Here is a 23228-nt window from a genome sequence, read left to right as displayed (position 1 = left end):
CCCACCCAGAGGCCCACCCAGGTTCCTGGTGGGTTAGTCCCGTGGTCTTCTCCACCAGACCCCAGCAGGCAGCAGGTATCAGCAGAGATGTGTGGCTTGCACAGTTTGGGCACAGTCACCTTTGGGCGGCAGTGAGGCTGTGCTGGAGCTCCTGTCTGTCAGGCCCCACACCTTCCCGGTCAAGTCTCCTTTCCAAGCGTCTCACCGGCAGCTGTGAGCCTGCGGCTCCCCTTCTGTCTCTGTGGTCAGCAAGCTGCACCTGGGTCCCGGCTTGACTGATGTGGCCCCTATGGCCACCCTGTGAGTGGGTGTTGCTTTAGGGGGCTGCCTTCTGCAGGTGTTTGGGGGAGCAGGCGAAGCGCCTAGTATGAGGTAGGTTTCTCTGAGCCCGGGCCCCGTGGTGCTCAGGGTCTCACTGCTGTGTTTGAACTCCTGTAGGCCGGTCGCAGACTACCTGGACGAGACGGTGGTGCAGGGCCTGAAGCAGATTCACCAGCAGGTCCGTGGGTCCTAGAGTGTCCGCCTGATCTCAAGCTCTCTCCGCCCTCAGCCGGTTCGATGGCTGGCGCTGCCTGGACTGGAAGCTTCCTGCGAGGCTCAGCCCTGGGCAGTGCAGAGCGGCTGTCAGCCGGGGAGCCATCCTCCGCTCCGTAGGCCAGCCCCTCGGGGTCGCGGCGGTGGGAAGAGCATCTCTCCTCGTGTGGCAGCGGCCCAGGTGCAGGCCTCACGCCCCCTCCTGTCTGGGTCGCGGCCTGTTCTCACAGAGCCAGGCAGCACTAAGGCCTTGGATTCTGGGTGCCTGCATGGCAGCGTCCTGAGTCTGAAGTTACACCCGAGTGTGGCGTGCTCTCTGGGGACAAGGGCTGAGGGCTTTCTGAGTTTTCAGCTTCTCAGAGGTGCCTATGATTCCAAAGAGGGAATCCATGAGCTGCGGTCTCGGTGTTCTAGGACAACCCTGAGCCAGGAGCAGGCATTGGATGGCTTCCCTGTTTGTGGCCCAATTAGACTCCGGATTTTTTACGTAATAATGCACCTTGGGTCTTAGCCTCTTAGCTGCTTGTGCCACGAGCTTGCTGTATGATCTGGCTGAGCCATTGGTCTTTTTACTTACAGTTCTCACTCTACAATGGAGTCTGGCCTGCTTACCTCCCGCTGTCAGGACAGCGTGAGCGCCTGAGAGCCGGTGGTGCTGGCAGCTCAGAGACTCATGTGGGGGCCATGCGGCCCCTCGTCCTGTAGAGCGTGGGTGGAACCTCCCTCCCTGGAGTTCTGGGAACTAAGGGCCGTGTGAGCGCTCAGGCCCTGCAGCCTAGGGCTTCTGCTCAAGAGGCCGTCTAGGAGGGCAGTCATGGCTCGGTCAGTCCTGGACCCACACGTCGGGCCAACCTCTCTGTGCCCTGGTTTCCCTCCTGCACACCCCCCACTGGGGATGTGCCCGCAACCAAGGTACATGCCCTTGACCAGAATTGAACCTGGAACCTTTCAGTCCGCAGGCCGACTCTATCCACTGAGCCAAACCGGTTAGGGCTTTTTTTTAAATTTAATTTTATTTTTTTAACAGAGAGAGGAAGGGAGAGAGAGACTCACTGATGTGAGAGTGAAACAATTGGCTGTCCTGAGGATTAAACGAGAGAACAGGAGCAGGAGGCTGAGGGAGGTGCTTGCAGAGAGTGAGTGGGCTCCGTCCCTGCTCTCTCACGATTAATAGACTCACCGACTTTAAAGCCCAGATGACCTATCTCACTAAGAACTTTCTGTTTTTTAATTTTAGCTTCACGATCGACAGTTATACAGGTAAGCTTTACAAACCCGAGTTCTCACGTTTTGTCTTGCCGAGTGATCGCACTGCGTGGTCTGCTAGCCCCTCAGTGCTGAGTGGGACTCCTGTCCAGCTGCCCAGCAGGGTCTCTGTGCTCGTTTATTGAATGTGTGTCACCGTCATTCCCGTTAAGAACTGAGAGGTCTCACCTGTTGGTCTTCTAAGCGTGTGAAGGTTGACTTGACGCTTGCTGGCTGGAGTGTGGACTTGGACAGGTTTAGAGGTTGCAGAGGGTCGAGTGGCTGTGGCCCCAATAAGGCAGCGTGCCTGACACTTCCTCCTCCTCCGTCCGCAGCCAGTGGTCTGCTCTCCAGCACCAGGGCAGTCTTTTCTGACCTTGTTCTGCGAAGTCTTGGGCCTGGTGTCCTCTGGCAGTGTCTCTGACGTGTGGCGGCCCTGCACAGGCACCCTGTGGGCTGTGTGGTCCTCGGGGATGCAGTCCTCGGTGCTGTGCATGCTTGGTGCTGTGTGGTCCTTGGTGCTGTGCGGTCCTCGGTGCTGTGCATGCTCGGTGCTGTGCATGCTCGGTGCTATGCGGTCCTCGGTGCTATGCGGTCCTCGGTGCTATGCGGTCCTCAGTGCTGTGCATGCTCGGTGCTGTGCATGCTCGGTGCTGTGTGGTCCTCGGAGCTATGCGGTCCTCGGTGCTGTGCGGTCCTCGGTGCTGTGCATGCTCGGTGCTGTGCATGCTTGGTGCTGTGCGGTCCTCGGTGCTGTGTGGTCCTCGGTGCTGTGGTCCTTGGTGCTGTGCTCCCTGCTCGCAGGTGATGGCATTGGGCTGTCCCTCTTTGGGTCTAAGACACGGAGGCCTTGATCTTTCCCTCTTGTGGCGGGAGCTGCTCCGCATTCTCGTTGGCTGGGCCTCCTTGTGGAGCCAGCCCATGGGGGGAGAGAGAGAGAGGGAGGGAGAGGGAAATATGAGGAGACATGTCGATTGATTGCCTCCCACACGTGCCCTGAGAAGGGCCCGGGGATTGAACCTGTGGTCTTTGGTGCAGGGCTGTGCACGTCAGCCTCTGTTCTTGGCGTCTCTTCCCACCTTCAGCTTTCCTGAGTGCCTGGGCCTGTGCAGGGCTCAGACCAGGCCCCTCCCCGTGCGAGTGTTGACACCAGGAATGTCCAAACCTGTATTGAGTTTTTATGAGTTTATTGGGGCCAAACTGATGACAGTTTCTGGGAAGCAAAATCTTACCAGATTGAGAAAATGCTGTGGAGAAAGGTAGTTTTGCAGCTTCTTGGATACATTGGAATCAAAGGGGGAGATGAAAGCAGGGTCACACGACATCCACTGGTAAATTAGGGAGCGAGCGGAGCAGGAATTCTCGGGTTGGATAAGAGTAAAACGGCGAGACGTTCTCTCACATCAGCCGCAGGTACTGGGCAGCTGATGACCTTACGGCAACGAGATAGCGGCGAGGGGTCTTCAGTCTCGTGCTCCGGGCGGGCCCCGCGGGCTCTGAAACGGGAGATTCGCTGACGTCCCGAGGTTTGTTATCGCAGGTGCAAAGGCCATAGGCTCACTTGAGGTGAAGGCTGACCTTTGTCAGGGAAGCTGCAGGCAGGACGTGACCCCCGCCATGACCCGCTGATAGTGAGGACTGGATGTTCAGACCGTTCTGTGTGGTAACGTGTGTCCCTGAGCTTCAGGTGAAGGGCGGGACCCTTTCTGCTCACACTGGACCCTCCACTCTTCCTCCCCCGGAGCTGGCGCTGCTCTCACTGAGCTGGGTGTTCCCTCTTCCCGGACCTCCGTTTTCCAGCCTCGGAAACAGTTTCCTCTGCTCCATCCACGTCTCTGACATTTACGCGGAGGCTGATCTGGGTCCTGTTCCTCTGTCCGGGCCAGAAGCCCAAGCCTGTGAAATGATGTTCTGTCTCCGAGAGGGTTTCTCCCGTGCATGTGCACCATTTGCTGTGTCAGCCTCAGACATCGGCTCGCTGTGACTGAGAGCCCGCAGGGCGGCAGGGCTCTCCTCCGGTTCTGTTTGCACGGAGGCAGGTGGATGCTTCCTGGGCTGGTGACGGCGCCTTCCTGGTGTCTGAGATTCCTGTCATTGCTTGTTGTTTGTTCATCCTCACCCGAGGGTGTTTTTAGAGAGAGTGGATGGGAGCGGGGAGACAGAGAGAAACATCGGTGTGAGAGAGATACATGGATTGGTGCCTCCCACACGCACCTCTGACCAGGGACTGGTGATCCAGTCTGCAACCAAGGTACATGCCCTTGACTGGAATCAAACCCGGGACCCTTAGTCCGAGAGCTCTATCCACTGAACCAAACTGGCCAGGCATTGGATTCCTCTGGTTTTTACAAAGTGGCAGTTGAACAGTGCTTGGGATTTGTTCTCTGTGATTGTTTGATGTGATTGACGCCAGGAAGGACTAGAGTGTCCCGTGAAAAGGACAAGTCAGAGGAACCCGTTAGGATGGGGTCACTGGGAGATGGTGCCAGGACTTCTTCCCAGTTCTTCCTGTGAAAAGGCAGCGTCTTACTGGTAAAGGGATGTTTGGTGATGCTGACTGTCCACAGCCACTGGAGACGTTCAGTTAGAAACAGGAACATCGCTCTGCAGTGTAGGTCTTGCCAAACCTACTCGATGCAGAGGCGTTACATGAAGACCAGTTGAAGGTGTGTGAGCATCGAGCAGTGGCGGGCACATAAAACCTTTGGAAGTGCTCTCGCCCCAAGTAGCTCCTCCTGGCCCTAGCAGACGCTGCGAGGTAACATCTGTATAATGCTTAGAGCCTGCCTGGGCCCTGCTACTTGGTGAGGATGTTTCACATAATGTTTTATATAATAAGACACTTTCACTCTTTTTGTGTGAATTTCCAGGGGCCTCGGAGGAGAGCTCATGCGACAAGCAGGTAGGTCTGAGCAAGGGCGGCTGCAGGTTGTGGTTGCACCCTCTCATTCCCTCGTGGGGTGGGGCGGGGAGAGTCCAACGGCGTTTGCCTCTCTCGGTACCGTGGTGTGAGCGTGCCCTTCCCGGACCCCGGGCCTGCCCGCTGCCGGGTCCACTTGACTCCATGTGTCCAGTCATTCCAGTCAACAGATCAGGGTGCCGGGAGCAGGGCTTCTCACCGGCAGCGGCCAGGATGGCATGGGAGAGGGGCATGGTGCGGCTTTCAGGAAGGGATGGTGGTGAGGGACCCAGTGTTGCTCTCTTAGCCTCTTCAGCACGTTTAAGGTAACTGTAGAGCAAGGAGTAATTTTTCAGACTATATTTAAACTTTGCAAGGAACTCAATGATGCCAACATGCCTAGGTTCTCTGATGCATTTTTAACTAAACTTAGAAAACCCAGACTCATCCCCTTGTCTGGTCAGTAGGCGTCTGGTCGGTTCTGGCCGTGCCCTGCGCTCAGGTCCTGCAGAGTCCTCACCCAGGAGCAGGCGGGAGGGCGGGCGGGGCTCACAGTCCTGATGGGACAGACGTGCCCTCATGTGTTTCCCTTTCTCCTCCTAGTGTGCGTTCTAATAGAAAACCTGTCCCTTTCCAAGATGCCCTTCAGGGGCGACGCGGTCATCGGTAAGTGCTTTACCCCGTGACTCGCCTTGCGGCCTCTTCTTCCAGAGCTGTTCCACGTGAGAAGTAAAGACGAGCCTGTGAGCGTAGGGGCCGTTTCCTGATGGTGGAGCTCCTGGCTCTGACACGGCTGCCAGGGCCAGTTGTAAATGACGGCATCAGCCACACACCCTCAGAAACAGGCCTCCCCTTCTCCTCCGAGACACCCTTCCTCCTCAGAGCCCTGGCTGGCTCAGGCCCTCGCAGGACCAGGGGAGGTGGCAGCAGAGCCAAAGCCACTGGGCAGGATGGAGGAGAACCTGCAGGGGGAGGGGGGAGGTGCGGCCAGGCCCCTGTGCAGGCCCAGTGCCCTTGGCAGCCCATTCTGTCCAGCAAGCAGGGCCTTTTCTGGTTGTGTGAACAGCAGCCGCGGAGAGGCAGCGAGGAGAGCTGCCCCGTGCTGCCTTGACTGCAGCCTCCGGAGAGCGTGTAGGTTCGGCATTTGTTGCCAGATGGTGGGTCTAACTGAGTGGAATGTTTGGGTTTATATTGGGGGGTTGAGGGGGGCGGGGGGGCTTGGTTGAGGGAGAGGTACAGGAAAAGACCACTGGGAGTTTGTAGGTGTAATAAAAGGACAAACATTTCCAGGTTTGGCTGAGTGGATAGAGTGTCAGCCCTCAGACTGAGGGTCCTGGGTCTGGTTCCTGTCAAAGGGCACATACTCCACCCCTGGTTGGGAGCGTGCAGGAGGCAGCCAATGGCTGTGTCTTCTCACACTGATGTTTCTCTGTCTCTCCCCCCCCTTCTACTCTCTCTAAGAATGGGTGGAAAAAATATCCTCGGGTGAGGATCAACAAAACAAAATAAAATGTTCCGCGGTAAGAGTTTTAGCATTTCAGCAGCAAAGGAGACTTTCCCTGTAAACTGAGGGCCTTCGGATCTACAACCCAGGGAAGGTTCACTTTAGGTTTCTCCGCGCTCACCTGTGTGCATCTGCGTGGGTTCCCGAGGTGGAAGGCTGTGTGGTCGACTGTAGCTTCGTCTCACTTCTAACGGGATGGTCTCTGCTTCGGTGACAGATGGCTGGCAGTGGCTGATAAGCGACACCTTGCGAAACCTCCACCACGTGTCCAGTCACTCCAGGCAGCAGATCAAGGTGCGGGGAGCAGGGTTTCCAGGGGCTGCGCGGTATCGAGAACGACATGACTTTTTAGTGTTTGTTTCAAAAGACTGCGTTATGGGTCCCTTTTGTACATTAATGGGGTAACTGGACAATGCCACATTTTGTTTGGACTTCCGGGCGGTATTGTCTATGTAACATGTAATCAGAAAAACGAATTCAGCTATTGGTGACCAGAACAAGCAACTTTCAAATTCCTGCTTCTGGTTTGATCCTGTTCCCCTGAGCACTTTCCCGCACGTCGGGCGTTGTACGGAGCTGCGTGTGCGGTGCTTACGTGCGGACGCGCTGCAGCCACGCTCGCCGCCGCGCTGGCATTTCTGAAGGAATGTGTGTCCCCTCGGGGCCAGGTGGGTGTGGGGTACAGAGCTGTTCCTTTCCCCGCACAGCGGCCATCACCAGGGCACTGGGAGGGACTTGCTTCGTATTGAGGATGAGGAAATGAGGGTGTCCTTCTCTCCTGTGTATCAGCATTTCTGCTGGGCTATGGAAGGCTTCTTCAGCGTCCTTTTTAAAAGGAACTGTCATTCTGTAGAAGCTAAGCACCATTTTACGTACTAGTTGAATTTGAGCACCTCGGGATCAGTGCTGCAAACTGTCCTTTTAAAACATCCATAACTGACTCCTACAAGCAGTGACCCCGGTGCAGTCTGCTGCCCTGATTGGTACCAGTGACACCTCGTTCTGAGCTCCCTCCCGCGCTCATGGCCCCTCCTGCCCGGCCCAGCAGCTCTATCCCAGGCTGCTCTGTGGCCTTACGCCCGGTCTGGAGAGTGGAGAGGACATAGGGATCTAGTGTTTGCTCTTTGCAGGTCCCTCTGTAGCCAGGTGTTCAAGGAGCGGACCTGTGAGTCCCTGTCACCTCCATGCTCTCCCCCCTCCCATTCCTCCCTTCTCCCTTCTCCTCCTCCCTCCCTCCTTTCCTCCCTCCCTCTCTGTGTGGCTCTGCCTGGGGATCAGTGCTGCTGAGGGGCCCCTTCCTGTTCCCAGGGCCCTGGACCCCCAACTCCTCTCTGAACAAGGCCCAGCACAGCCTGCTGAGTCCTTGCCCACATCACACTGGGCGGGTGGCGCACACCTCCTCCTCCGACCTCTGCTGGGAAAGGACGGTGCCCGTTCCGTTACAAACTGTTCGTGTGATAAGACGTGGAGTCTGCATTGTTTGGAAGAAATAACCAAGTTTTCTATTCAGTTTATTGTTTGCAAAAACCGTTACAGTTTTAACTATCTGCCATGACGGCACGCTGTTGTGCTGGAAGGAAGATGTAACTTACTTCGCGTCTGACTGCAGAGCCCCGGCCGCTCCCCTGGGTCCTGGGAGGCTGAGGTGCTCATGTCCTGCTTGGTTTCAGGAAGCGGCTGTCTCGGCCCTGGCTGCCCTCTGCAGCGAGTACTACACGGAGGAGCCGGGGAAGGCGGGTGAGTGCTGACCCTGACGCTCGGGCCCCTGGGCGTGTGGGGAGGCTTCCTCCCGCCCCCCTCCGCAGCGTGCACACGGAGCAGCAGGGGCGCGGTTGGGCATTGGTGGCTTCCGGGCCGCCCGCGCTCCCGCCCAGGCTGGCAGGCGGGACCGGAGGCTCTCCACTGCGGCGGCTCCGTGTCAGCTTTCTCTTGTGAGCTTCCCTGGACGCTCCTGCTGAGCGTCTGAGTGGGCTCTCGTCTCAGCAGCATCTGCTCACATCACACTCGACGTGAGCTCTTCCCGCCCTGAGCTCTGGAGGCTCCGGTTCTGTGCAGGGAGCCGCTGTCCTGGCTCCTGCGTAGACCCGCCTTTCCCCTCCATGTGGTTCCTCACCGCCTCCATTGTCACTGTCGCTGCCAACTTGTTCGGATGCGCCTTCCGGGGTCTGTGGCTCCGAGCGTCCGCTCGCTCCGTCTCCCATGCCTTCTCCTGGGCCTCCATTCGGAGCACGATGACCCCATTGGCTTTTCTGTTTTGTGGTAAACGGTGTTTGTCGTTCCCACAGGCACGTCCTTCCTCTTCGTGGGGACAGTGAGCGTGCCACCTCGCCACTCGGTGGCTCCGGCGTTTCCCGGACGCTGCACACTGCAGCGCCGCCCCCTGGCCGAGCCTGTCTCGAGGATGGGATCCCGTGCCACGTTGCCGTGGCACCCCCCGCGTTGCCGTGGCATCCCCCGCTGTTCCGTGGACGCGGGGCAGCCCTCACGGGCATGGGAGACGCTTTCCAAATTAACAGTGTCTTCCTAGTCCCCTTTCCACGGGCAGTGTAACTTAAAGAGAAAATAATGTTTTGTATTTAGTCTATTTTTAAAATTGAGATAAGATCACGTTTTGATTTTTGCCTAAGAAAAATGTACTGTATCACACCATTCTGAATATAGAAAGAAATACTATTCAGAAATGAGCCTTGAAAATGCATGTGCATTGAGGGGGAAGGAAGGTGGTTTATTCATGTTGTTACTGGTGTCTCCTGTAAGTTCCACCACAGGTGTCAGTGTAGTGTATGAACAAGTGGAATTCTTTTATTTCTTAATACATTTTTATTGAGTTCAGAGAAGGGAGAGGGAGAGAGAGAGAAACATCCATGATGAGAGTCATCAGTTGGCTGCCTCTTGCACGCCCCTCCTGGGGATGGAGCCCGCAGCCCGGGCCTGTGCCCTGACTGGGATTCAACCCGCCACCGGCTGGTGTATGGGACGACGCTCCAGCCGACGGAGCCACCGGCCCGGGCGTTTGCCTCACTGGAGGGAGACGCTGCCTCCACTTGAGCATCGTGTTCTCACTGCGTAAACACGGAGAATTGCGCTGTGTGGACCATTCTCAGCACCCTCGTGGATGTGCTTTTGCTGAAATTGCTCATGAAAACCTTACCACCACCCAGTAAAGTTTCTATAGATTTCTTCGATGGAGTCCCTTTGACAACACCTGCTTCTGGAGCCTGAGTTGCCCCTCCTCTCTGGACGCCGTTGGGCTCTGCTTCTGAAACGCCGCGCAGAGCAGGTGAGGAAGCCGCCGCAGCGGGTCACCAGTGGCTTCTTTCCAGAGGGGCTGGTGGACGCGTACCTCGCCGAGCTGCAGAGCCCCGAGGAGATGACGCGCTGCGGCTTCGCCATGGCCCTGGGCGCCCTCCCCGGCTTCCTGCTGAGAGGCAGGCTCCAGCAGGTGAGCTGAGGGAGCGAGGACGGGGGTCTGAGCGAGCCGGGGCGTGTGTGAGACCATACACATGGTGGGGGGAGGCAGGCATGTGTGAGACCATACACATGTGAAGGCGTGCGTGAGACCATGCACATGTGAGGGCGTGTGTGTGTGAGACCATGCACATGTGAGGGCGTGTGTGTGTGAGACCATGCACATGTGAGGGCGTGTGTGTGTGAGACCATGTACATGCGGGCAGGGTGGCACATGTCCCTGCCCGGTGTCTCTCAGGGTCCACACCAGGCAGACTTGACCCTGGGGCGCATCCACACACAATGCCTCTTGGCGCCCCGCGGCTGCCTGGTCACGGCACGGGCAGGCCCTCGCGCTCACGGGCACGACACCAGCGCTGAGTCTCCGTTCGCGGGAAGGTGCGTTGATCTCGTGGTGACGGGTCCCTGCCTTTCAGGTTCTGGCGGGGTTGAGAGCCGTCACCCTCTGCTCGGAGGACGTGAGCTTCGCCGAGTCCCGGCGGGATGCTGTGAAGGCCATTGCCAGGTGAGTCCCCGAACCCCCCGGCTCCACCCTCGGGAGCCAGCGACCCCTCCGAGGGCTGGTCACAGCCGGCCCTTCGGAAGCCCCTTCTCGGGGACGATCTCCCAGAGGCAGAGGCTTTTTTTATTTCCTAGTTTCTTCTCTCGTGGAGGATTGGAAAGAACAGTTCCCACTCAGGCTCCTTCGCAGTCTGTCCAGTTCTAGGGAGCGTTAAGCCCGTGTGTGCTCAGTCCATCACGTCAGGAAATGGGCCATTTTAAAGATGGGTAGCCCCAAGGACAAGGACAGGACAGTGCGAGTGGCTCTGGTCCTTCGTCACGAATGCGTACATGTCGGACGTGCTGTCTGCCCCCCCCCCTCCCCCCAGCACATCGGAGGACACCGAGTGGGCCCACATGCCGTCCAGGCCCTGGTGGTACGCTGTCCCCTTTCTGCCCAGAGAGAGGGCAGGAGGGCCCAGGCACAAGGCGCCTTCTAAGCTGTGGACACTAGGGAGCGTGGTTCGGAGCAGAGGTGGTGGTCGCGGGAAGGGGTGCCGGGCGTCGGAGCCTCCCTGCGAGGAGGAGCCCGTCAGGCTGGAGGGACTCAGGACGTGAACTGTTTTCAATTCCAGGATTTGCCAAACTGTCGGTGTGAGAGCAGAAGGGACCCCGGACGAGGTTGTGTGCAAAGGGAACGTGTCCCAGATTTACTGCACGCTGCTGGACTGTCTGCGCGACTACACCACCGACAGCCGCGGGGATGTGGGCGCCTGGTGAGGCTCCTCACGGCCCCAGAGGGGGCTTTCCCTGGCTTCCAGCCACTCTGGCTGCCCTAGAGCACGCGGTGAAGTGGGGAGGAGGGCTCTCCCTGGGGTCCCGTTTGTGCCCAGAGGCCAGGCAGGCTGGGGTGTGGGTGACTGGTGACTTCGGGCCAGGACCCAGTCCCCTCCGACGACGTTTCAGAGACGTCTGCGGTCTCTAGAGCGTGATCTGTTTTCAGAGATCCTCATTCTTTGTAGGAAGTCTCATTGTCTCCGCCTTTTTCTCTTCAGCGTGCTCCTCGTGGTAGTTTTAAGGACTCTGCCCGTTACACCGACATCTGGCACCCAGGGGCCCATTTTTGTTGTTGTCTCTCATTACGTTAGCACTCGGCCTTGCTTTTTAAAATATATTTGTGTTGATTTCAGAGAGGAAGGGGGAGGGAGAGAGAAAGAGAAACGTCCATGATGAGAGAGAAACACTGATTGGCTGCCTCCTGCACGCCCCCCACTGGAGGGTGAGCCTGCAACCCGGGCCTGTGTCCTGACCAGGAATCGAACTTACAGCTTGCAAGTTCATAGGTCGATGCTCAGGCACTGACCCACGCTGGCTGGGCGGTCTTCTTTTGTTCTTTAATGTTCCTTTTAATTTTTAACTGAATTCAGAAATTGTGAATTCAGAGCTGTAGAGGCTTTGGGCTGTGTAATTTCCTTTGAGCAGGTGGTAGGTTCCCTTATGTGAGGCCCCCGTGGTGGGCTCAGGTCGCCGAGGGCCCTCAGCGGCGGCTGGGCCGGCCCTTACTCCTGCTACACCCCAGGGCGTGGCCTGTGTCTGCAGCCCGGCTGAGGGGCCTCAGACCCCAGGGCCTTCCTCCTGCTCACGTCCCCCAGCTGCTGACTTGAGGACGTTGGACCCTCACCTGTGCTTGACCAGTTAGGAGCAGGTTGGGTCCCTCCCCAGCCTTTCCCTGTGAGTGCTGCGCCCACAGAGACGGGGTCCTCCCTGTCCCCACACTCTGCCTGCTCCCTGGCACGTCAGAGATCATGTGTCCTGAGGAGCAGTTCGCCTGGCATCTGAGCCCCCACTCCTGTCAGCCTCTGGCCTGCATCCGCTGCACCTCAGCACGCTGTGTCTGCCCTCAGCACGTCCCCTCCATGCCCCCTCTTCACCCTGAGCAGCACTGGGTGCCCAGGCCCGTGGGCTGTTGTGTCCAGGATCCTGTGGCCCAGCTTGTCTGACCTGGGCCAGTGCACGATGTCCCCAGTTTAAAAGGTGCTTTCACTGTGGAGCTGGGCCAGTCATGGTGTGAGCTCAGCTTGGCAGGTGGCCTCAGCTCCTTTCCTGGGAGCTGCTGTGGACCGTGTGCTCAGAGTGGACAGAGCGTCCTGGCCTGGGGACCCCTGGGCAGCAGGAGGGAGCCGCTCTGCGCGTCCTCCCAGGGAAGGCCAGAGCCCTCGGAGTTCTGCTGGAGGAAGCTCTGCAGAGTGTGCTTTGCCTTTAAAAGTTCTGGGAACGCCTGTGCTGTTTCTGGCGAGCGCCGTGCCCGCTTGCTGGGCCGCTGTCTGCGGGGCCCGTCCTTGTCCGCCGTCGTGGGGGAAGCGTTCTCGGAGGAGGGCGGCTCGTGGACCCTTCCCGCTCAGCGCGTTCGGCTGAGGGCCTCACGGTCCCTTCCCGCTGACAGTCACCTCAGGCAGGGAGCAGCCTGCTCCCCCTCCTCCTCACCCCTCGTCCGCCTCCTCCCTCCTGTCCCTGCAGGGTCCGAGAGGCCGCCATGACCAGTCTGATGGACCTGACACTTCTCCTGGGGAGAGACCAGCCGGAGCTGATCGAGGCTCCCACGTGCGTGTTGGCGTGACCCCGCCTGTCCGACCCCTCCTCCTGACCCCGCGGCCAGGCTGGCAGGAGGACAGCCATTCCCGGGCGAGGCCAGGGCAGCGGCCACTCCTCAGGCTTTGGGCCCTGGCACCTAAGTGCCTGCTCCGGCTAGGGGCCCGGCTGTCCCCTCTCCTGTCAGTTCCCGGGACACGGGCTGCCCCTGGGCCTTCTCTTGCAGAGTCTCCATGCCCGTCACTGGGCTGTTGCGTCTGTGGCAATCCCGATTCCCGAGCCTCCACCTGCCCTCGCCCCCGCTTCCCTTCCCCCTCCTGCCCTTTTCCTCTGTGCCCCCTTCTCGTCCCTGTCTTTTCTGCCTCCTTCCTGTGCCCATCACCACCTGCTGCCCACCTGGAGCCCTGTGTGTCCTCCCTGCCTTCCACCCAAGGCCTGGCATTTAGGCTTCTGGGGTCAGATCAGCTGTGGGGGCCGGGGGAGGCCCGCCATGTGGGCAGGGAGCTAGGCCGTGCTGACCTGCAGCCGTGTCGCGTGTGCTCCGCGGGCACCCTCGGGTGGAGCCGCGCTACCGCTGGGCTCTTGGTTCGCAGCTGCCAGCGGGTTATGTGCTGCCTGGCTCAGCAGGCCAGCGAGAAGATAGACCACTTCCGTGCGCACGCTGCCCACGTGTTCATGACGCTGCTGCACTCGGCCGGCCCAGCTGGCCCCACCGTGCCCCACGTGCCCCACCGGGCCGAGCTGGAGCAGCTCTTCCCCAGGTACGGAGCGTCCGGTGCTGATTGCGGTGGGCGGCGGGCAGTGGGCGGCGGGCAGGGCCCTCCAGCTTGTGGCTCTCTTGCAGGTCTGAGGCCGCCTCTGTCAACTGGACCGCGCCATCCCAGGCCTTCCCTCGCATCACCCAGCTGCTGGGGCTGCCTGCCTACCGCTACCATGTGCTGCTGGGGCTGGCCGTGTCCGTGGGGGGCCTCACCGAGTCCACGGTGAGCATGCGTCTGGCCTGGCCTCTTTCCCAACCGAGCGGCTTTGGGTGGGCTGGGCGTCTGTCCTGGAGCTGGGGTTGGGACGTGCGCTGCTGGGGGCTGCCCCTCCCTCCTGCTGGGGAAGCAGGTCACCAGCACGGCCTCAGGCTCCAGGGCAGGGTCCCAGGGTGGCTCAGGGAACTTTCATGTCTGATAAGGGGAGCTCAGGAGCCGCGACATCGTGGCGAATTCCTGTTTCCGGCTCGCAGTTCAGCCGCCATCAGTGCTGTGTGGTCCTGCCCCACTGCCAACTGGTCCTGGGGCTCTAGGTTCCTTTCCTTCTGTGCGAGGTGTGCCCGGGGAGGTGTGTGTTTCCGGTGTCTGCTGGCTTGGTCTTCACACACTCCTTGACCCTCAAAAGGTATCGGCTTAGCCTGGGGGGTGTGGCTCAGTGGTCAGTCTATGAACCAGGACGTCACAGTTCAATTCCAGGTCAGGGCACATGCCCGGGTTGTGGGCTTGATTCCCAGTCCAGGGTGCACAGGAGGCAGCCAGTCAGTGATTCTCTCTCAGCATTGATGTTTCTCTCTCTCCCTCCTTCTCCCTTCCTCTGAAATCAATTAAAAATATATACAACTTTAGGAAAGGGGTCGGTTTGACCTGCAGGCCCCCCCCCCCCCCCCCCAGTCCTTGTGGTGCTGCCCGCCGTCCTCTGTGGCCGCTGCGGCGGGCGGTGCCGTCCCCGTGCTGGGGCACCTGTGGGTGGTTGGTTTGTGAATCGTTGGGTCCAGGGTTCTTGGCACTTTGGGGACAGTCTCAGCCGTCTCCTCCCCCTGCTGGCTCCTGCTCGCAGCGCTCGCGCTCGTTCTCTCTCTCGCTCTCGCTCTCGCTCTCGCTCTCGCTCTCGCTCTCGCTCTGTCTCTCTAGCTTCCTCCACGTCCGCCCTCGGCTCTGCACACTCCTCGCAGCTTTCTGTTGTCTGTTCTTGTCTCCCCATGAGTTTTGGTTTCACTGATGACATTTTTATTACCAGCCGTTCACTTTGTTCTGAAATTGGTGTTTCTCATGCTTGTTCATCTTAGGCTCATCTGTATTATTGTTTTTGTCCTGAAAGTGGTGCCCACAGGGTGGGGCAGGTCTAGGTCTGTTCTCTGCTTCTGCTGACTCCTTCCTGGGACTCGCCCGCTCCGCTGGTGACCTGAGGGGAGCTGCCTGCAGACACAGTGGTGGGCGGCCGCCAGGCGCTGGGCGTGCTGCAGCGCTGGTCAGAGCTGCGTCTCCAGCGTCAGTCTCTCAGCTTCCTTGTCAGCTGGTGGCTGCTGGCGTCCAGTCTCAGGAACCGCTGGCTGCCTGCTGCTCCCAGCCTCATCGCTCGGGTGGCTCCTCCTCACCCTTCTAATCTGCAGGCCCCGCTCTGGCCTCCTGCCCGTTTCCCGGGGAGCCCGACCACCCCACTGGGTGGCTCGGGTGATGTGGCCATGGGGGATAGCGTGAGGCTTTGGGCAGTCTGCTGCCCGGAGGGAGCGTTTCCATGTCAGGTGTTGGCTGTGTCCAGGCTCACGCTGGTCTGACCCTCCCCTCTGGGCTCTCCTCTGCCCCCGAGCACTGTGCCTGCTGCTGGGATCGGCCCAGGGGCAGGTGGTGGCACGGGGGTGGCCTCATGACAGGACGAGGACGGCCCCTGTGTTGCAGGTCAGGCATTCCACCCAGAGTCTGTTCGTGCACATGAAGGGCATTCAGAGCGACCGGCAGGCCCTGGAGAGCTTCAGTGGGACCCTCCTGCAGGTCTTTGAGGACAACCTGCTGAACGACAGGTACGCGTGGCAGGCACAGGCCAGGGCCGTGGACATGGCCGGCGGGCACCTCCACCACCCTGCCCTCGGGGCCCTGCAGCCTGCGCTCTGGGGCCGTGGGATTCGGGGTTTGCACAGGTTGGAAGTAACGTGACAGAGCAGAGTGCCCTTGTGCTCCTCCCGGTAGTGGCCCCGGGCCAAGTGCCAGCATGGCTCCGCCCGCAGCCGTGGCCCCGAGCAGCGGCGAGGCGCTCAGTGAGCTGAGCTGGGTGATGCGGTGAGAAAGGTCTTTGTTCTCAACGTTTGCTCTAGGGCTTCGCTCACTGCTTTCCCATGAAGGCAGAGGGTGGGCCTGGACCCTGAACCCAGCCCCCCCAGAGGGTTGTGGCCAGACTCCGTGGCCACAGGTCCCCTCGCCGGGCCGCAGGAGCCGTCAGCTCTCCTGCCGGGGAAGCACAGACGCAGCTCCAGGGAGTCCTGTTGGCCTCCACAAAGCCATCACCGTAGTCAAGACACAACCCACACCTGAGAGCTTCCCCAGCCCTTCCTCCTCCCCTATGCCCGGCCCCAAGGTGCCAACCCAGTGTAGGTGGCACTTTCCAGAACTTTCCGTGGACTCTTGCCGCGTGCGCCCTCTGCGCCGGCTCCTCGGCCCAGCGCCTTGTCTGGCACGGTGTGGCGCTGTCCCCCTGCGTGGTGGCACTGGCCGGCGCGGGGGCTGCCCCGTGGAGGCCGTCCGCTGCAGTGAGCACCCAGCCTGTCTTCTGTGGCGCCTCCCCTTCTCTCCTGCAAAGCCAGGCCTCCTGGCTGGGCCACGTGGTTGGCCAGGATGGACAGTCCTCAGGGATCGGCTGTCCGCACCGCCGCCGCCGCCATGGCGTCCTGGTGGGGATGTGGGGTGTAGCCGCGTCCTGGTCCGGAGTCCTCTGTGCTGGAGTCTGCTCAGATCTTTGCCCGTTTCGGCTGCTCCGGCTGCTGGGCGTGGGGTCCCCCGGGCTGGCCTTGCGCTCGGAGTGCGACCTCAGGCTGTCTCCGTGGCAGCTCTTTCCCTCTCAGCAGGAGTCGCACCTTGGTGAGCTCGTTTGCCCACCTGTCCTTTATGGGCTGTTTCATGGCACACCTGGGAAGTTTCCTCTGCCTAGCTCAGGGTTTTCTCTCATGGTTTCTTGTGGAAGTTTTAGTTTAGCTCTGACCTGTGTGATGCACGCGTTGGCTCGGGGCGGGTGTCACTGGCAGCTGTGGTGCCTCCTCGGGAACCAGATCTGTGGTCTTGTGTGGACCTTTCTGTTCTGGGCGGTTTGTGCGCGTCTTTACGGTTGTAAAGTGGAGCTGTGTGAGCTGTCCTGCCCTTCCTGCCGGGGGTGGGAGCCCCTTGACCCTTGGCCTTTCTTACGAAGGTCAGAAGGGCTTCCACTGTTGACAACCTGCAGGGTTTTGACGGTGGTGGCGCTGTTGGGGTTGGCGGTGTCTGGGTCGAGTGTCCCGCTCTCCATACGCGCCCCCCCCCCCCCCTCGGTTGGCACCTGGGCCTCACAGCGCGTCCTTTCCCACAGGGTGTCTGTGCCGCTGCTCAAGATGCTGGACCAGATGCTGGCCAACGGCTGCTTCGACGTCTTCACCGCCGAGGAGGAGTGAGTGCTCGTTTCTTCCCGCATCGGCTGCTCTGCCGCTTAAGCCTCGTGGTTCATCTTTTAAAGAAACAGCGACCCGGCCAGAGATCAGTTTTAGGGATAATTTCCTAGTGTGTTCAGGTCGGTTCCTACGTGCCCTGTAAAGGCCCCCGTGAGGCTGGAGGGCAGCTGTGGGGGGAGCAGTGATGGGCCCGTGGCTGTCGCAGGGTCGAGCGGAGGCCAGCTGGGTGGAGACACCGGGTGTGGCGTCTCCGGCCTCTGCTGGTTCCTCTCAGGTTTGTTTGGGGCTTTCCCTCTTCTCTGTTCTCTTGATGGCCACCCTGTCAGTCTAACTCTCAGTATTTCTCTTCCTGGACAATTCCAAGGCCTTGGAACACGATCAGTCATTAGCAATTTTTTTAAAAAAATATATTTTGTTGATTTTGTACAGAGAGGAAGGGAGAGAGATAGAGAGTTAGAAACGTCGATGAGAGAGAATCATCGATCAGTTGCCTCTTGCACACCCCCCACTGGGGACATGCCCGCAACCAAGGCACATGCCCTTGACCGGAATCGAACCTGGGTCCCTTCAGTCCCCAAGCCGACGCTCTATCCATTGAGCTAAACCGGTTTCGGCAGTCGTTAGCATTTTTAGTTGTTGTTTTGCTTTAGTATTTGTTAACCACAGTTTTACTACATTTTTGTCCCTCATTGCTCCTGAAATCCCTATCTGCGGCTTTGTTCTTTCTGCCTAACGGACATTCTTCAGAATTTCTTCTAGTGAGGTCTGCTGGTAAATGCTTTCTCGTTTTCATTTGAAGGGCTTTTCACAGAACTCTAGGCAGCTGTTTTATTCCAGGACTTAAAAAATGTATGGCTCAATAGTTAGTGTCAGCCTTCACACAGAAGGCTCATTTCCTGGTCAAGGGCACATACCTGGGTGCAGTTCAATCCTCTGGCCCTGGTCCGGGTGGTCGGTGTGCATAGGAGGCAACCAACCAATCGGTGTTTCTCTCTCCCCACCCTCCTTCCTCCCACTCTTCCTCTCTCCCCCCCAAAAAAGTCAATGGGAAAAAATTTATTCAGGTGGGGATTAGCGTGTGCACATGCTTGTATGTGTGCGCGCGTGCGCGCGCACACACACACACACACACACACACACACACGTTTCCTTTATCCCGATGCCTCCTGTAACCGTGTCCAGGGGTGGGAGAGCCTTTTTCCTGCCGAGGGCCATGTGGATATCGATGACATCACTGTGGGCCATACGGAATTACCCACTGAACACGAGCCTGCTGTCTGCGGGCAAACATTTCGTTAACTCACCCCAGTGCCTGGCAGGGCCAGACCGAAGGCTTTCTTGGACCGTACACGGCCCCCGGGCCAGGTGCCCCCACCCCGCTCTGGATGACTGGGCCTTGGGAAGCATTCTGGTGTGTCCTGCCCCTTGTGAGGTTTCTCTTCTAATGGCCTGGCTGTCAGCTTTTACACCTGTGTCTTCATGGGATTTGTTAAACTCAGCTCCATTGGTTTTCCTTTGTCCTAGGAAGGTCTTCGCTGTCCCATTTCTGGGCACTAGGGCTTCTCCCCCACCCCACCCTCAATCTCGGGGATCCCACCGTGCCTGCTGCGCCCCTGCACCACAGCCGTTCCGGCCTTTGCGCCTTCGCTCGGGTCTGTCTCCACCTGCTGGTGTCCGAGACGGGCCGTCCCTGCCTCGGTGGTGGGTGCGGACCTGTTCTGGGTTATGTAGTTGTCAGTGTCTCCTTTCATCTGGTTTGTTTCCAAATCGGAAGGGTCCTTGCTCTTCCCTGCAGTTCCTGCCAGGCTGCCTTCCCGTCCGCTTTCCTTGGTGTGGCTCTGGGCTGCAGTCCTCGTGGGGCTTTCGTGCAGGTTCGAGTTTTCCCATGTGTCTCATTACTTGTCTGGATGTGGCACCTGAAATGTCATGTGAAAGGCGCCCGAGGCCAGAGAAGATGAGCCTGCAGGCAGGACTCCGCTCCCCTTGCAGGCGCGAGAGGGCAGCAGCCAGTGGGAAGGGTCTCTGGACTGCCAGGTCCCCAGTGGCTGGGCCGCCGCACCTGCTGCTGCCTGGCGGGCACTGGTCGCTCGGTGCCGGCCAGGGGCACCGGAGCCAGTTAAGGAGACCTGGGCACCACTGCCGCCCGCACGGCAGGACAGCTCCCGGCTGCTCACCCCGTGCCTGTGCTGTCCTTGCAGCCACCCCTTTTGTGTGAAGCTGCTGGAGCTTTGTAAGGCGGAAACCAGCAAGTCCAAGGACGTCCAGAAACTGCGGTCCAGCATCGCCGTGTGAGTCCGCAGGCTGCGGTGGGCGGGCTCGGGGAGGGAGTGGGAAGCCCGGAGGCCTGTGGAGTCCTGAGAACAAGAGGGAGCTATTGCCGTGTCCCCGCGTGACCTTGGCCTGAGGGGAGGTGAAGTGTCCCGACCCTGGAGATCTAGGCAGATCTGTTCAGTGGTCTAGATGCCGCGATCTGGATGCCACTGGCTTGTGGTGACTAAACCAGCGCCACCCTGAGGCCTGGGGTCAGCACGGCCCTGGCATCGGTGTCACCAGGGCGGCGGGCTGGGTGAGGCTGCTCACCGTGTTGCCGGCAGGTTCTGTGGGATGGCGCAGTTCCCCGGCGGCGTGCGGAGGAAGGTCCTGCTGCAGCTGCTGCTCCTGCTCTGCCACCCGTTCCCCGTGGTGAGTGCGTGTGACCAGCTGCCCACCTCGGGTGCCGGTGTTGTGGGTGCTGGGGCGAGCGGCCTTACTCTGCCTCCTGAGACGCAGCGGGGGCGGGCGGGGGCGTCCTCACTGCGTGGACACTCAGGTCTTGGAGCAGCAGCTTTCTTGGGGGAGGGTTCTGCCCTGGAGGGGCAGCAGGTTCCCTCAGTGAGGCCCTGCCCCCACACCTGTCCCAGACTACCCCCCCGGAGGCCTGGGCAGGGGTCCTGGGAGTCCCGCACACCTGAGTGATGCCTTCCCCCAGAACTGCCCACTGCAGGGCCAGCTTCCTCGAAGTGCTGCCTTTGGCCGGAAGACGGCTCTCAGGGAGCCGCTCATGACCTTCTCCTGAGGGTGAAGGCCCCACGCCTCCCAGCAGCGCCGTGGGAAAGGCAGCTCTGCCACCCGACCTGCTGGCTTACACCGGGGAGTGGAGTCCCGGGAGTGGAGCCCGGCTCTGAAAGGTCACCCTCGGGGTCCTGGGGCAGAAGCAGGGAGAGTGTCCCTGAGGAGGGCAGGCCTTTCTGAGGCAGGTCGACAAGAACACGGCCAGCCCCACAGGAGGCCCTGGCTCTTCCCGATGAGGCTCTGGAGGGACCGCAGGGGGCCGGGCCCTCGTGCTGTCGTGGGATCGCGTGGGGTCACAGCCAGGTCTCCCTAAGTTAGGATCTGAGGTCAGCACGCCCGTCAGGCTTCAGTTGGACTCTGGGGTCCCCCTCCCACTAATGCTCTGCCCAACCAGATCCGCAAGACGACAGCGAGCCAGGTGTACGAGATGCTGCTCACCTACAGCGGCGTGGTGGGCGCAGACGTCCTGGACGAGGTCATGGCTGTGCTCAGCGACACCGCCTGGTGAGTGCCCGTCTCTCCCCGAAGCCCCGAGGGGATGGGGATGGGAGAAGCGAGGCTCCCAGCCCTCGATGGCCGTGGCTCGGGTTTGAGGCGGCGGTGGCGGCTTCTCCCGCGTGTCCAGGGTTCTGCAGGTCAGGCCCCCCTCCTACCCAGAGGGCTGTGCCGGCCACACGCAGACTAGCAGGGCGCCTTCCGGCGGCTCCCGGCTGCTCAGGGGCAACGTTTTCTAAGTGCAGTTATTTTTCTCACACGTGCTAATTTTTAAAAAATCCTATTGTTGAAAGTATTACTGTATATGTGCCCCGCCGCGACACCTCCCCCCCCCCCAAGTACAATGTTTTTGTAAGTGAAATGGGCTGTTTTTGCTTCAGTGGGTGCGATGGACGCTGGTGCACCCAGGTCTGCACGGGGACCGGGCTCCTGCCCAAGCTGGGTACAGTGCCAGAGCGGTGGGGTGCAGCAGTGGGGTGCAGTGCCGGAGGGAGCGGTGGGGTGCAGTGCCGGAGGGAGCGGTGGGGTGCAGTGCCGGAGGGAGCGGTGGGGTGCAGTGCCGGAGCAGTGGGGTGCAGTGCCGGAGGGAGCGGTGGGGTGCAGTGCCGGAGGGAGCGGTGGGGTGCAGTGCCGGAGCGGTGGGGTGCAGTGCCGGAGCGGTGGGGTGCAGTGTGGGAGGCTGTGCTGTGTGTCCGTGTGGCGTGGCTGCAGCAGGAGCTGCTGTGTGTAGACTCGCCTCAGTGTTGGACAGAGGGGGAAGGTTCCTCCCGATAATTTAATCCCTATCTGTTAAAAAAAAAAAAATTCCCCAGCCAGGCCAGTGTGGCTCAGTGGTTGAGTGTCAACCTATAAACCAGGAGGTCACAGTTCGATTCCCGGTCAGGGCACATGTCCAGGTTGCAGGCTCAAGCCCCAGTGGGGAGCGTGCAGGAGACAGCCGATCCATGATTCTCTCTCATCACTGATGTTTCTATCACGTCTCCCTCTCCCTCTCCCTCTAAAAATCACTAAAAGCGTATTTTAAAAAATAGAAATGAGGTTTGTGGCAGGTTTGACTGAAGCGAGCGGGCCTTTCTTGCATCTGAAGCCAACCCGTTCTCTCCCCACAGGGACTTGGAGCTCCTGCTCGTAAGAGGCCATCGGAACCGCCTGTGTGACCTCCTCGGGGTGCCCAGACCCCAGCTGGTCCCCAAGGTAACTGCACGTCCCCCTCGGGCAGCGCCAGGGATATCCAACGGCTCCAACGAGCCACTGCCCCGACCTCCAGCCTGGACACCGGTCCTCCTGGCTTTCAGGGCTCCTGGGGGGCAGCACCCACTGGCAGTGCCCCCAGGGAGCCTGGTGCAGATGCAGGGCGGTGCTGACCTGCCAGCCCCCAGGGGACCCAGGGCAGGGGGGGCAGGAGGAGCACTGTCTCCTCGTGTCCAGGCCACATAGAATCAGCTTCCCAAGGAAATGGCCGTTTTGTTTTTATTGGGGAAATTTTGCACTCAGATGGGAGAACAGGTGTCAGCTCCTGGGACATGTCGGGGAAAGGCCCAAACGCAGTTTCCTGTGGGAAGCAGGCCCAGGGTGGGCGGGCGGGCGATGGTGCTGGCCGCCCTGACTGACCCTGTCGTGTCCTCTGCAGCCTGCTGTCGGCTGAGGCTGGTCCTGGGAGCTGAGTAGTGCTTGTGCCGGCTGCGGGGAGGAGCAGCCAGAAGCCGCTCAGGACAGGAATCCTGGTGCAGAACCGGCCGTCCTGGAACGTGTGTGGAGGAGTCCGTCACCACGGGCGTCTGCGCTCTAGTGACCCCGTGTCTGTGCTTTAGTCTGTTTAAACGCAAGTCCACGTCTTATAAAACCACATGCTGAGCACTCTGCGTCTGTGTCTGATGCTGTTGTGAGCGAGGGTGAATGGGGGGACAGCCTCTGGGGGGCGTAACCTGGAGGCCAGAGCGAGTCCTAGGCTCCCTCGTGCTCTGCCCCCCCCCCCCCCCACCCCGAGTCTAGGTGAGGGGTTTGGAGGAAGCTCCAGGTGCTCACAACCTACCCTGTAGCCGGAAGCAGGCAAGAGCAAGTGATCACACGAGTGCACTGAGGGCTGGGAAGGAAGAGAAGCTGGGACCCTCTACAGGAGGTGGAATGACAGGAAGGCACGGCCAGAGCATCCGTCTCTGGCTCCACCTGGTGCTGGGGTGGAGGGAGGAACGCTCTCCTGGCCGCCCACAGCTCGAACACGGAGCTCCAGACAAGGGGCAGACGAGCAAAATCCCCTACCCCTCTGGCTGGTCCCCACAGAGAGGATTAATTTTTTTTATTTTTTATTTTTTTAAAAATATATATTTTATTTATTTTGTACAGAGAGGAAGGGAGAGAGATAGTTAGAAATATCAATGAGAGAGAGTCATCAATCAGCTGCCTCTCGCACACCCCCCACCGGGGACATGCCCGCAACCAAGGTACATGCCTTTGACCGGAATCGAACCCGGGACCCTTCAGTCCCCAAGCCGACCCTCTATCCATTGAGCCAAACCGGTTTCGGCAACCCACAGAGAGGATTAAAACGTAAGCTCACATTCCAGAAATTTTTAGAA

The 23228-nt window shown here is 59.8% G+C and overlaps 1 protein-coding gene across 1 annotated transcript in view; it reads left to right on the top strand.

The window, feature by feature from the left end:
* TBCD (tubulin folding cofactor D) overlaps window positions 1-22509 on the top strand; it is a 94310-nt gene extending 71801 nt beyond the window's left edge. Inside the window, exons 21-39 of the mRNA XM_084861892.1 lie at window positions 439-499; window positions 1772-1794; window positions 4650-4681; window positions 5282-5344; window positions 6400-6476; window positions 7853-7919; window positions 9506-9624; window positions 10067-10155; window positions 10766-10906; window positions 12648-12731; window positions 13313-13480; window positions 13564-13702; window positions 15374-15495; window positions 17028-17105; window positions 19305-19394; window positions 19701-19788; window positions 20552-20661; window positions 21762-21846; window positions 22283-22509. Of these exons, the coding sequence (XP_084718018.1) occupies window positions 439-499; window positions 1772-1794; window positions 4650-4681; window positions 5282-5344; window positions 6400-6476; window positions 7853-7919; window positions 9506-9624; window positions 10067-10155; window positions 10766-10906; window positions 12648-12731; window positions 13313-13480; window positions 13564-13702; window positions 15374-15495; window positions 17028-17105; window positions 19305-19394; window positions 19701-19788; window positions 20552-20661; window positions 21762-21846; window positions 22283-22297 (1651 nt within the window). The 3' untranslated portion in view covers window positions 22298-22509. The remainder of the gene's footprint in view (window positions 1-438; window positions 500-1771; window positions 1795-4649; window positions 4682-5281; window positions 5345-6399; window positions 6477-7852; window positions 7920-9505; window positions 9625-10066; window positions 10156-10765; window positions 10907-12647; window positions 12732-13312; window positions 13481-13563; window positions 13703-15373; window positions 15496-17027; window positions 17106-19304; window positions 19395-19700; window positions 19789-20551; window positions 20662-21761; window positions 21847-22282) is intronic.
* Window positions 22510-23228: the final 719 nt, after the last annotated feature.

Source organism: Pipistrellus hanaki (assembly GCF_964339955.1).
Source record: "Pipistrellus hanaki genome assembly, chromosome: 16".
Lineage (NCBI taxonomy): Eukaryota > Metazoa > Chordata > Mammalia > Chiroptera > Vespertilionidae > Pipistrellus > Pipistrellus hanaki.
Note: the sequence above shows the minus strand (reverse complement) of the source record. Positions and strands in the feature narration are given on the sequence as shown.